The sequence below is a fragment of the Vicia villosa genome, linkage group LG5 (genome assembly GCF_029867415.1).
Source record: "Vicia villosa cultivar HV-30 ecotype Madison, WI linkage group LG5, Vvil1.0, whole genome shotgun sequence".
Lineage (NCBI taxonomy): Eukaryota > Viridiplantae > Streptophyta > Magnoliopsida > Fabales > Fabaceae > Vicia > Vicia villosa.
The window spans coordinates 125,356,144-125,369,744 of record NC_081184.1 but is presented as its reverse complement, the minus strand read 5'-3'; the positions used below and the strand labels follow the sequence as shown (position 1 = coordinate 125,369,744).

The 13,601-nt window shown below is 35.6% G+C and overlaps 1 protein-coding gene across 1 annotated transcript; it reads left to right on the top strand.

The window, feature by feature from the left end:
* The first annotated feature begins 10,045 nt into the window (after nucleotides 1-10,045).
* Nucleotides 10,046-11,200, top strand: LOC131607250 (transcription factor bHLH30-like). The gene is made up of 2 exons (XM_058879269.1): nucleotides 10,046-10,539; nucleotides 10,635-11,200. Exons 1-2 carry the CDS (start codon nucleotides 10,249-10,251, stop codon nucleotides 11,106-11,108), a joined length of 765 nt encoding a protein of 254 aa, XP_058735252.1. The 5' UTR covers nucleotides 10,046-10,248; the 3' UTR covers nucleotides 11,109-11,200.
* Nucleotides 11,201-13,601: the final 2,401 nt, after the last annotated feature.

The window sequence follows — 13,601 nt, the reverse complement described above, 5'->3', positions numbered from 1 at the left end:
TATCTCTCCTTTATTCCATTTTTTTGGGCAAGCGTGTTATGATTCATTAATATATATTTACATGAATTATCCCAAACATAAATTATGTTCTTTATCAATTAATCAATGAAGTTTCTTTTTGTTTATTTTTAAAGTCTTTTTGATTTCTGACAAAGGGGAAGAAGTGGAGATTATTTTGAAATATCTATTCTCATAAGATCTATCCCATACATGATATGTATAAGATGAAACTTTTGCATCTAACAATGTTTGGCTCAGGAACTTTACAAAAGTTCGTTGAAATTTTATAGAAAGGCAAAATTCTAAAAGATAGTCAATAGAATGATCAAGATCTGAGAAGCCAACAAGTTCATATGTTCTGAACATGGTCAAGATGAACCCAGTTCTGAAGCTTAGTGCAAATTCACAACTAGGTTATGAAAACTCATCGTGTTCTAATAGCAAACCAAGATCTGAGATGAAGAATCAGACATTTATATTCAGAATCTGATGAAGTTGAAAACATGGATGTATTCCTTTCATGCTACATTCTTATACTTCAATTATTTTGTAAGTCTTGAGCTCAGGGGGAGCCTCTGAACAAGCCTAAATGAAATTTAAGAGTATAGTTCTCAGAGGGAGCGGTTTAGATAACTCTAAATATGTTTTATATGATTTAAACCTAGCATAAATTGTTCATCAAAATACATGGTTTTTTTATCATCAAAAAGGGGGAAATTGTAAGAACAAGATTTGGTTCTACATCTGACGTTATGTTTTGATGATAACATTAAATGATATCTTAGAGAGCAATTTAATTCTCTAATGGTTTCTGTCTGGTGTGTACCTTTTTCTATTAGGTTCTAACTCTGAAGAAAAGGTGTGTGACGTCATCAGGTTCGGAACTCAACACACTCGGACTCTGGAAGATACCAGGCGTGTTTACAGATTCAGTCAAGTTCTAGAATGTTTCTATAACAACAGTTATGATGAACATTACTTATAGAGCTTCTGAACGTGACTCTCGAGGAAGAGCTTATGGGGACTCCTCTAGCTCTGAGATTATGTTGTCCAAGTTTTGAAGATTTTGAAGACAAGGTTTTGGAAGAACAAGTTCTGAAGACTCTGAAGACAAGATATTTTGTAGACCAAGTGGTGAAGACTCTGAAGACAAGGTTTTGGATGAACAAGTTTTGAAGACTTTGATGAATTAGGATTTAAAGATTCAAAGACCAAATGCTGAAGACTCTGAAGACAAAGTTCTGGATGTACAAGTTATGAAGACTTTGAAGACTTAGGTTCTAGTGAATCGAGTTTTGGTCCTTATAAGCATGCTTCAACATCAACTATCAGAAGCCTTTGAAGATTAAATGATAAGATCGAAATTCGTTTACATGAGGAAATAGTAATGTTCAAATGTTTTCACTACCCAGATAGGGTGGTGCTAGGACTCTACTTTTTTCTATGTTATGGACCACTCTCTCACTGGCCGTTGGAACAAAACACCTGGAATTGAGTATTCTTATTCTACCATTCATCAGACTTCTTCTTGGCTATAAAAGGAAGACTTGGAAGATTGAAGAAAAACCTCAAGAACCCTATAAAACTTACGCTGAAATTTTGCATAAGTCTCTTTGATTATTCTTTGTATATTTTTGTAAGCAAGTGAACTTTTGCTCATTAACTTGCAACAAGTGACCTTTAGTTTATATAATTTCTTAACACTTTTGTGTTATTTGGTTGTATTTAAACTTATGTAATCTACTTTCAAGAAGCAACTATGTAAACACAAACCTTTGTATTCAGCTTATGATTTGATAGCTCCTTGAGAGACTAGGGTTTAGTCAGGATTCTCAAGAAGACATTGACATGTTGTCTTTGTGGTTTGCAACATTAATAGTTGGTCTTTGTTGTGGTTTCTGTAATCTGTTTAGTTATAGTAGATTAAGTTCTTGTCGAGAAGGCAAAATCTCCTTGGCAAGTGAACTGGATTAACTTTGTTAACAGTGACCAGAATAAAAATAATTATGTTATTCATTTCTTATTTTGTGTTCTTGGTTTTTGTCTTGGGAAGAAGTTTACATTTTTACTTTGAAACTCAATTCAAACCCACTTTTCTTTTGTTTCACACACCTTCAGTTATTTGATTTGGAAACCACTCTGGCCAATGTAAATGGGGCTCTAGACCCTTCTCAAAAAATGGTGGGAAATTGGAGGAGGCACTTTGTGAATCCCATAAGGATTTGAAAGTGGATCACATTAAGTTGCAAGAGAAAAAGTTTGAAAAGATCTATTTGAATAAATAATATTCGAAAACCGTTGAGTTTGAATATTCAATCATGCAAGCTTTCTTTGAGAATGCTTTGAAGAAGGTAGAATCATTTCACCATGAGGTAAAGATCTTGAGCGAGCAAATTCATTCTGAACAGGAAATAATGGATTGCAAGATGGTCACCCTTGGTGAAGACCATGTCCCATAGATTACTTTTGATATCTCATTTTTTTTCGGTTGTCTAAGTTCATTTTTATCTTATATGACTTATGATGTCTTTTTACTCGTTTGTTAAATTATTGTTAATGAATGGAATATTATTATTTTTTAAATAAACTTTCTTTGTTTTTAGATTTCCATTATAAAGGGGAAATGGTTCTTTGATGGTTTTAGCGTAGTATCAATTCATGTTAGCATCTTCGTGTTTGTTTCAGGATCATGGTTTTTAACTCTGTGAAGTTGTTATGGGTTAATTCCCAGTTTATGTAGTGGACGTCTTTGAGGAGACCGCCTGACCAAGAGCCAACTCCTTTTTCCTGCCCCGAGTGAAAATTTAGTTTAATGTCGATGGCGCCAGTCTTTGATATCATGCACCTTAATTTATCGATTCAGAATATATTGCCTCGTACTTACTTTACAGGCTTGGCTTTAAGATTTTTGATTTATCGTGATCATGTCTAGGCGTTTGTCAAAGTTAAAGGTTTTGATGTCTTGGGGCTCCTTCCTCTTTTGATGACAAATATTGCATCTCGGTTACACTACAAGGCTTTATGTATGCGTCGGGATTTGTCGTGATCATGTCTAGGCGTTTGTCAAAGTTAAAGATGTTGATGTCTAGGGGCTCCTCCCCCTTTTGTTGGAAAATGTTGCATCTCGGTTACACTATAAGACTTTATGCATGTGTCGGGCTCCTGCTAGGCCAGCACATATAGTCACGGGTTAGTTATGTATGTTATGGTCCTTCATCTTCATGTGGATGAGAGAGACCACGATATTTAGCGCTATTGAGAGAGGCCTTCCTAAGATATAGTTGGAAACTTAACGTGAATTAAAAGGGTCATCCTATTTTGATGGGAGTTGATTCTAGTGGAATTAATTATTAATATTAATTAATTATTAATTAATAATGAGTCACTCATCAAAACCTAGTTTTGACTAAGTAACTCCCTCCCACTATTTTCTCTCCATTCTCCCACTATTTTCTCTCCACTTAGTTTAATCATTTATTTATTAAATGATTCTTAAGTTTATTGGATAGGTACGCCAGATTTCTAAAATTTTGGAATCTCTCTTCTCCCTCTCTATTCTCTTCATCTCAAAACAAATTCTTTCTTCTTTATTTTTCGAGTGGTCGTGTGCGCCATCAACGACTGAAATTGTTTTAGAAACTACGAGCGGTTTAAACACCGTATGGAGGTGTATTTATTTGAACGATTCATCATAGTTCAAGTGATAATCGTAACCCTTTTGTGAACGAATTGTTTTATCCTTGAGGCGTCATGGTTATTAAGAGTTGTTTTGCATAATTCTAGCAGTATCGTGAAACGTCTTAAAGAAAGCGTATTGTTCCGCGACTCACCCGATAACTTTCTCCGAGGCAATATTTTCAAAATCCAAAAAATCAACAATTTTAAGACGTTTGTATTAACTGCCATGTCTATTGAGGAAATTATCAAAACTACCGCGGCTACTACTGTGTCTGATAAACCATTTAAGTGTGAGGGTTCTCACTTCAAACATTGGCAAGCTAAGATGAAATTATTCTTAATTTTAAATAAGTTTTCCCATGTTATGACTGAGGATATTCCTTTTGGTCCTTCTGGATCAATCGAACTAACTAATGGTAAGACACCGGTGGAATTAGACGGGACTCCAAAAACGTCTGATTTAGACTCTGTTGCAAAAACTAAAGATGCGGCAGGTAAATTACAGGTCGGGAAAGAAATCGCCCTAGGGCAATAGAATGACTATCTTTGCAAAAATCACATTTTGAACAATCTTATGATCTGTATGATTACTACAGTAATTACAAGACTGCTAAACAGGTATGGGAGGCTCTGTAGAAGAAATGTGATACTAAATAAATAGGTGCAAGGAAATATGTTGTAAGTCGCTACTTGAACAATAAGATGGTGGATGAAAAATCTGTGGAAGCTCAAAGCCACGAAATTTAGAAGATCACTCATGAAATCATCATAGAAGGGATGCACCTCAATGAATAATTTCAAATTGTTGTTATCATTGAAAAACTGTCCCTAGTTGGAAAGATTTCAAAAACGTGCTTCAGTATAAAACAAAAGAGTTTTCAATCGAGAGTCTAATCACTCGCCTTCGAATCAAAGAGGAAGCTAGAAAACAAGATAAGAAGGATGAAGTCTTAGTTGTTTCTAACAACAAAGAGAGATTTGGTGCGATTCTGAAGCCTACGGGAAACCATTAAAGAATTAGAATTGACGTAACCACCAAGGTGCCCATCTGCTCGAATTACTAGACAACAACCACCAACTCAAAGAAATGACGCTCCGGTTTTCACTTGCTATAATTGTGGAAAACCGGGTCTTATGGCTAAGAGATGTAAGAGCTAGCCCAAACATGTTGGCTCTAATGCACAGGTTAACCCGACTAATGAGAAATTCATTGCTATGATCACTAAAATCAACGTGGTTGGTGGAAGTGATGGTTGGTGGATAGACATTGGCGCCTCTCGTCATGTTTTCTATGATAGTGTTATGTTCAAGACATACACGAATGTGAAAATAAGAAATTTTTGTTGAGAGATGCTCACACCACTGATGTTGCTGGAATTGGAGATACTGAGTTGAAATTCACCTCAGGAAAGACTTTAATCTTGAAGGACTTCATGCATGTTCCTTAACTTAGAAAGAATCTTGTTTGTGTTTTTATTTTGAATAAGTCAGGGTTTAGTCAATTTATAGGGGAAGATTTGTACACCATCACTAAGAATGGTATTTTTATTGGGAAAGGGTACGCCACTAATGGCGTGTTTAAGTTGAATGTTGATTTGAATAAAATTTCTCCTTTTGTTTACTATTTGTGTGATTTTAATATTTGGCATGCTAGACTCTATCACGTTAATAAGCGAGTTATTTCTAATGCAAGCAACTTAGGCCTAATCCCTCAATTAAATGTCAATGATTCAAATAAATGTGAATATTGTAGTCAAGCTAAAATAACTAAGACTTCACATAAATTAATTATTAAAGAATCTGATCCCCTAGATCTTATACACTCTAATATATGTGAATTAGATGGAACTTTAAATAGAAATAGTAAATGTTATCTTATCACTTTTATTTGCTCTGATTATACTTATGTATACTTAATGAAGAATAAAAGTGAAGTGTTTGACATGTTTAAGATGTATGTAACTGAAATTGAGAATCAATTTAGTAAGAAGATCAAGAGACTTCGTAGTGATAGGAGAAATGAATACAATTTTGGAATAATTAATGATTTTTATATTAAACATGGAATCGTTCATGAAATGACTGCTCCATATTCTCTTGAAATGAATGGTAAAGCAAAAAGAAAGAATAGAACTCTTACTGAACTTGTTGTTGCAATTATGATGAATTTTGGTGTTGCACCTCACTAGTGGGGGGAAATTTTATTGACTCTTTTCTATGTCCTGAATTGAGTTCCCAAGTCAAAAAGTAAGATCTCACCTTATGAGATATTAAAGAAAAGGCAACCAAAGTTGTCTTATTTGAGAACTTGGGGTTGTCTGGCTTATGTCAGGATTCTGGATCCGAAACGAGTTAAACTCGCTAGTAGAGCCTATGAATGTGTATTCATTGGGTATGCAACAAATAGTAAGACATACAAGTTTTATGACCTAAATGCAAAAGTGATCATAGAATCAATTGATGTTGAATTCTATGAAGACAAATTTCCTTTCAAATTAAGAAATAGTGGGGGCACCCAATCGAGTCACATTCCTATGATAAGAAGTACATAAAGAACCAACAATGAAGAAACAAAACTTCAAATAAGTAAAAGAGTAAGAGTTATTAAAGACTATGGGCCCGATTATGCGTCTTATAATGTAGAAGAAGATCCAATAAATCTTCAAGAAGCACTGTCATCTCTAGATGCAGATTTATGGCAAGAAGCTATTAATGATGAGATAGATTTTCTAGAGTCTAACAAGACCTGATACTTAGTAGACTTGCCTCCTGGTTGCGAATTAATCGGTTGTAAATGGGTTTTAAAAAAGAAACTAAAACCTGATAGAACTAATGATATATACAAGGCTCGCCTTGTAGCCAAGGGTTTTAGACAAATATTTCTTCGACACCTTCTCTCCAGTCACAAGAATTACATCCATTAGGATAATTATTTCAATTTTTGTTATTTATAACTTAATAGTACACCAAATTTATGGTAAAATAACCTTTTTAAATGGTGACTTAGAAGAAAAAATCTATATGGAGCAACCAGAAGGGTTTGTGATCCATGGACAAGAAAACTAGGCATGTAAGTTAAATAAGTCTTTGTATGGACTAAAACAAGCTCCTAAGCAATGGCATGAAAAGTTTGATAACTTAATGATATCAAATGGGTACAAAAAGTGAATGAAATTGACAAATGCGTTTATTCCAAATCTGAGGATCGCATCTGCAATATCATATGTCTATATGTAGACGATCCACTCATATTTGGATCAAACATTCAGGCTGTTAATGATATGACATCATTGTTATGCAACAACTTTGATATGAAAGACCTCCGAGAAGCGAGTGTGATTCTTGGTATCAAGATCACAAGAACTTAGCAAGGAATGTTTTTGGATAAATCACATTATATGGAAAAGATCTTAAAGAAATATAATTACTTTGACTGTAAACCACCGAGCACACCGTACGATCCAAGCATGAAATTGTTTATGAACACTGGTGAAAGTGTTAGACAGACATAATATGCAAGCATCATTGACAATATTAGGTAAGCAACTGATTGTACTAGATCGGACATTGCATATATCGTAGGTTTGTTGTGCAAGTTTACGAGTAGACCGAGTAATGAGTATTTGCGAGCTATTGAGCAAGTCATACAGTACCTTAAAAAGACAATGAACCTCTATTTTCATTATGAGATATTTCCTATTGTACTCTAAGGATACATTTATGCATATTTGAATACCTTATCAGATGATTTCAAAGCTACTAGTGGCTTTGTATTCAACATAGCTGGAGGAGCTGTATCTTGGAAATCAAAGAAACAAACTATCTGACTCAGTCCATGATGGAGTCTCAAATGATAGCATTAGTGAATGCTAGTGAAGAAGCAAGTTGGTTAAGATGCTTACTAGCTGAGATTCCTTTATGGGAAAAACCTATGCCAGCTGTGTTGATCCACTACGATGGTACCACGACTATTGCAAAAATAGAGAACCGTTATTATAATGGTAAAAAGGTCAAATTAGAAGAAAGCACAACACTATTAGAGATTGTATCTATAAAGGAGCTGTGAGAGTGGATCATGTACCCATTAATGGAAATTTAGCTGATCCTTTGACAAAAGGATTAGCTAGAGAGAAAGTCTATAATACATCATATAAGACAGGACTAATGCCTATAGGAATATGAGTTTCTCATGATGGTAACCCGACTTAAATGATTGGAGATCCCAAGAAATAGGTTCAATAGGTACTAACAAGTTGTGAGTAATATGGAGATCATGCTAGAGTAAATAAGAAAAAGCATGAATCCTAAAGCGATAAGAGGATGAGATGATATAAACTCTTAATGAGATCTATACTCTATATGAGGGAGTACCTAGGCTACAAGAATACTCTTGATAGACTCACCTATGTGATTTTGGAACTGAGGTTGATTCCTATGAAATTTCGAGGATGAATTCCCATAGCCTTCACTAAACTGGGATACACGTGCATGGCCATTAAAGCACGGACTATTAGAATACACCCTAAGAAAAGTTGTGTGCAGGTATGATGTCTGAGATAAAGTTCAAGACATTTGTGTCACTCTTGTTGAATCGGAATTCTGCTTGCTACGTAAAGGTTCAAGTCGTAAACACCTTTGCTTACGCATAATCTTAGAAAAAATTTGCGTTACTTTTAATATCACCTTTTCAAGTGGGGGATTGTTGGAAACTTAACGTGAATTGAAAGGGTCATCCTATTTTGATGAGAGTTTATTCTAGTGGAATTAATTAATAACGAGTCATTCATCAAAACCTAATTTTGACTAAGTAACACCCTACTATTTTCTCTCAATTCTCCTACTATTTTTTCTCCACTTACTTAAATCATTTACCTATTAAATGATTCTTAAGTTTAATGGATAGGTACGCCATATTTCTAAACTTTTGGTATCTCTCTTCTCCCTCTCTATTCTCTTCATCTCAAAACAAATTCTTTCTTCTTTATTTTTCGAGTGACCTTGTGCGCCATCAACGACTGAAATTGTTTCAGATACTACGAGTGGTTTAAACACCATCTGAAGATGTATTTCCTTGAACGATTCATCACAATGCAAGTGATAATCGTAACCCTTTTATGAACGAGTTGTTTTATCTTGGAGCCGTCGTGGTTATTAAGAGTTGTTTTGCATAATTTTGGCAGTACCGTGAAACATCTTAAAGAAAGCGTATTGTTCCGCGACTCAGCCGATAACTTCCTCCGTGGCAAACTTTTCCAAATTCGAAAATCAACCGATATAATATAGACACTTTTGCAGGGGACCACCAGAAACTATTAGTCTATTGTCTGGACATCTCTTACAACCATGGGCTCTACCGAACCCGATGAGTGGGTTAGTCTCCTAATGAAAGTTTATAGGTTAGAGCTCGTATAAGACAGTCATTTTTCTCTCTTCAGATTCAGCTTTTCAAAAATTTTAACGTACATGATCGCATGAGCTCTCCACATCAATGTATGTCATTATTTTCCTTTTTAAAAAATAATCAATTTTATTACTACGTGTTTACAAATTGCTAATTAACGCATAACCAAATGGAATCTTTCCAAATCCAATATAACATAGTTACTGGAAGTAGGCAATTAACTAGTGAGTATATCTACACTGTTTTCTAGGAACAAAGTATAACTAGTATACTTTATTGCAAAGGTCCAAGTCCAAACTTGAATTTGGAGACAACCCTGAAAATCGTGTTAACCCCAGTTAAAAGTTGAGAACGACAACATAAATTAATTTTAATTTAATTTAAACATAACAAAACTTTCATTGACATTAAGTAAAAAGGTGTGTGAATCTAATTGGACATGTTCACTTCTTTTGTGTCTATCAATTGTAGACAATATTACAAAAAAAAATCAAACATAGTGTGCTTGCAGACGTGGAAGAGACAGAAAAGGAAATTGTGACAATAATATAAAACCAACTAAGAGATCATAAGAGATCTAAATTGCTGCTAATGCTGTTCTATAATATTGTTACTTATGATTTCATGACAAATATTAGATTTTGTATCTCTCATTACTCAATAAGATTCCCTTCAAAATTTGCTAAAATCAGCATTTGGCATTATTCAATATATACACTTCTTGTTGGTTGGTGAGAGACTCAACTCAAGTCTTCTATTCTATTGCATATAAGTAACTAAAAAATTTAAGAATATTATATGATTTTAGTGGATTGTGTGACGATTTGATTGAACTAAGCTTAAAAAGAAAGATTGATGTTTGATTCTATATGATCCTAGTATGGATAAAATATTGAAATACAACATCTTCAATATTATATATAATCAGAAATTTTCATCAGAGTCTGGTCAAACTCGAAAGATTAATCTCTGCATCTGCATCGTGGGGACCAAAGTTACATACCACTTTTTATATCTAGATGGTACAAGAACTTCACTTGTACACTGACAACTCTGACAGAGAAAAAACATCTCCTGTTCCATTGTTTCCAAGGTTGTTTTCTCTTGTGTTTGGTTCCTATAACTCTCCTTTCTCATTTCTCTTTTCACTTTTTTAGTACTTTTCGTGTATGGAAATGGAGGATTTTGATTGGGGTTATGATATGCTTGGAGATGCCACTAATGGTTTTCAAGTAAACAATGATGTAATGAAAAGTGGCTATGGTTCATCTTTCTCTCTTGTTTTGGATAGAGAAAGAGAAATGCTTGTGAAAGCACCTGCAAAAATGGAACAAAAGGGTGTGTCTACTGAGAGAACTGCAGAAGCTTTGAAGAATCACAGTGATGCAGAAAGAAGAAGAAGAGCTAGAATTAACTCACATCTCGATACACTTCGCAGTGTCATTCCAGGTGCTTTGAAGGTTAGTTTAACTTTAACATAATCCTTTTTTAATCTCTCTTTACTAATCATCGATAAAACATTAAAACCGATTAGTCTTCTTTTTTATGATCACAGATGGACAAAGCATCGTTACTCGGTGAAGTTATTCGACATTTAAATGAGGTAAAAAGAACCGCAACACAAGCGTGCGAAGGTTTAATGATACCAAAGGACAACGATGAAATAAGCGTTGAAGAACAAGAATGCGGATTCAATGATTTTCCGTATTCGATTAAAGCGTCACTGTGTTGTGAGTATCAACCTGGTTTGTTGTCTAGTATAAGACAAGCACTAGAGGCTCTTCGTCTAGTAATCATGAAGGCGGATATTGCGACTTTTGGTGGAAGAATGAAGAATGTGTTTGTTGTAATTAGTTGTGAGGAACAGAACTTTTATGATGCTGAATATAGACAGTTTCTTGCTGGTTCTGTTCATCATGCTCTTAAGTCTGTGGTTAGTAGATTTTCTGTTTCACAGGATGTGTTAGGAGCTAGAAAAAGAAGGAGGGTTTCTATATTTAGTTCTTCATCTTTAGAAGATTTCTTATAAGTTATTTTCTCTAGTGATTTGGATATCTAAAATCGTAATTTCTTGTGACATGTAAACTCATGTACACATGATCTAATGTTGTTGTTCCAATCTTTCTGGTGTGCTTGAATTTTGAGTTTTTTTTTAATATACTTAATTTTCTAGTTGTTTTTGTTACTATTGCAAACATTTTTACCAAATAAGGGTTTAATAGATATGCACTGACAGTGTAAAACAATTTTACACTGTCATCCAATAGAAAACAAGCAATTTGCCCTGTCATTAAAAAATTTTAAATATAAAAATGTGATGGAATTGGATACATGGTTGTGATTGGTTGACAGTGTAAAACTATTTTACACTGTCAGTGCATCACCCATTTTCTCTTTAAGATTTTTGTTTTCAAATGATCAATAAATAGAACCATTAGAGCTATAGAGATTAGTGTTGAGAATCATGGGATGAGAGGGCCAAAGGTCATATTCATATTTATATGAAAGATAGAGAACATATGAATACTCATGAGGTAAAGATATTGAATAGATTGAAAAAAGAGAATAAAATTTGTACATTATATTCTATCTACAGACTAAATTGTCTAATTAATCGAGTGACTAAATTTTAACTAATTAACTTAATTTCAATATTTAAGAATGTTGTTCAGAGGTATATGGTCTTCCTTCCTTCTTTCTCAATCGAGTTTTCTGGTGGGGTTCTTACGGGATCTGAACATAGCTATCATAGGGTTTTCCTCTTCTTTCGCTCCATTTTCGGTTTAAATTCCTGGTTCTAGGATCAGGGACCTTGGTGGAGGGAGAGGAGTTTGGGTCTTGTGGTAGCTGTGATCTGCTCACCTTTTGGGCCGCTTGCGTTTTGTCTGTTGTTTTGTTTCGTTTATCGACGGTTGGGTCTGTTCCTTGGTTTGGATTATGAGGCAAGTTGGTTATCAGAGGGGGGAGGTTTGGACAGATGTGAGGAAGAAACATTTTAGGAACTGGGTTGCGAGATGGGAAACCTTTCCGTTCAATTCGGTTTTTAAAGGTAGTGAGTGGTCAAAATTTTCTTCTTTCTACATTTCTGAATTTCCTGAGGACACCAAAGCCAAAGATCTGTTTGGTTTGTTTGGGTGTATAGGTTCGGTGGTGGAGGTCTCAATTTCACCCAGAAGAAATAAGGTGGGGAAAAGATTTGGGTTTGCGATGTTCAGAGAGGTCGAAGATTCGAGACTTTTAGCTATTTCATTGGACAACGTTCAGATTAATGGTAGGAAAATCCACGCCAACGTGCCAAGATTCGAACGTTCCAATCTTTCTTCTCACGGGAACGATGTTGGCAAGAGAAGAGTTAGAGTTGTAGACAATGCGGCTGTTAGGAGCTATAGAGGGGAGGCGTCTAGCTTGGGGCTCAATACTCGTAGAGACGGGAATTGGTCTTTCGCTGATGTGGTTAATAACAAAAGGCAGCAGAAGGCTTTTGAGGATAAATGTCGGGTATCTTATTCGTCAAAGTCTGAAGATAATCTGAGGTTCTCTAAAGCATACGTTGGCAAGGTGGTTGTTTTAGGTACTACTTATGAAATGCAAACCAAGTTTGAGATGGAGGGGTATTATAACGTTAAGGTCACGCCGTTGGGCAATTCTCTTTGTCTTTTGGAAGAATCGGAATTGGGAATTATCGGTAATTTCATTGAGGAAGGCGAAATTTGGTGGAAGAATTGTTTTGAGAAGGTGTTCAAATGGGAGGAGGGAGTGGTAGACACTTGTAGATCTGTCTGGATTTGTATTAGAGGTGTGCCGGCTCACGCTTGGAATTCGGAGTTCTTCGTTTTGGTGGCTAATTCTCTTGGAAGGTTTCTATCACTAGATGAACACACTGGTTGTGGGCTGTTTCTTGACTATGCTAGGGTGAGGGTTTCGGTCCCGTTGGAGTTTCGTTTGCCGGATACGATTGTGGTATTGATTGATGACAAACAATTCTGTGTTTGCCTTTCGGAGGATTCTGGCTGTATGTTTAACAGGTGTGCTGTTTCAGATCATGAACATTCTGATTCGGTTCCCTCCGAGTCGGATTCTTTGTCATCTCTTTTCGCTGCAGCTTCGGAGGATGACATTGAAGAATTTTCCAGCGCTGGAGGTGTGGCTGTAAACGATGTGGCTACTGTGGATCGGTCTAATGTTAGGAATAGCAGTGTGGAGTCAGCTGGGGACTCATCCGTTCCGGAGAGCTCCTTCTCGAAGACGGTATCGGTGGAGAAAGATGGGCCTCAGTTTGTTGTTGATTCTGTACAAAATCATGGGCTGGATAATTTTTGGTTGGATGTTAATAAGTCTTGCTCTGTTATTGTTCTTTCACCTGTTGCTGGGCACGTTGATGATGTAGGTGTTGGTTTGGAGAACACAGTTTTACCTAATGCCGGTGTGGGTGGCGTTTTTGATGAGGCTGTTAGAGGGGTTAAGTTTAGCAAGAGGGGTCGCAATAAGAAGGTGGTTTTTAAGAACTTGTCGGACTGTGGCG

Bases quoted from the DNA above. Each gene is read 5' to 3' on its own strand.
- LOC131607250 (XM_058879269.1), top strand. From the start codon at position 10,249: ATGGAAATGGAGGATTTTGATTGGGGTTATGATATGCTTGGAGATGCC. The intron at 10,540-10,634 runs GTTAGTTTAACT...TTATGATCACAG, and splicing joins TCATTCCAGGTGCTTTGAAG to ATGGACAAAGCATCGTTACT.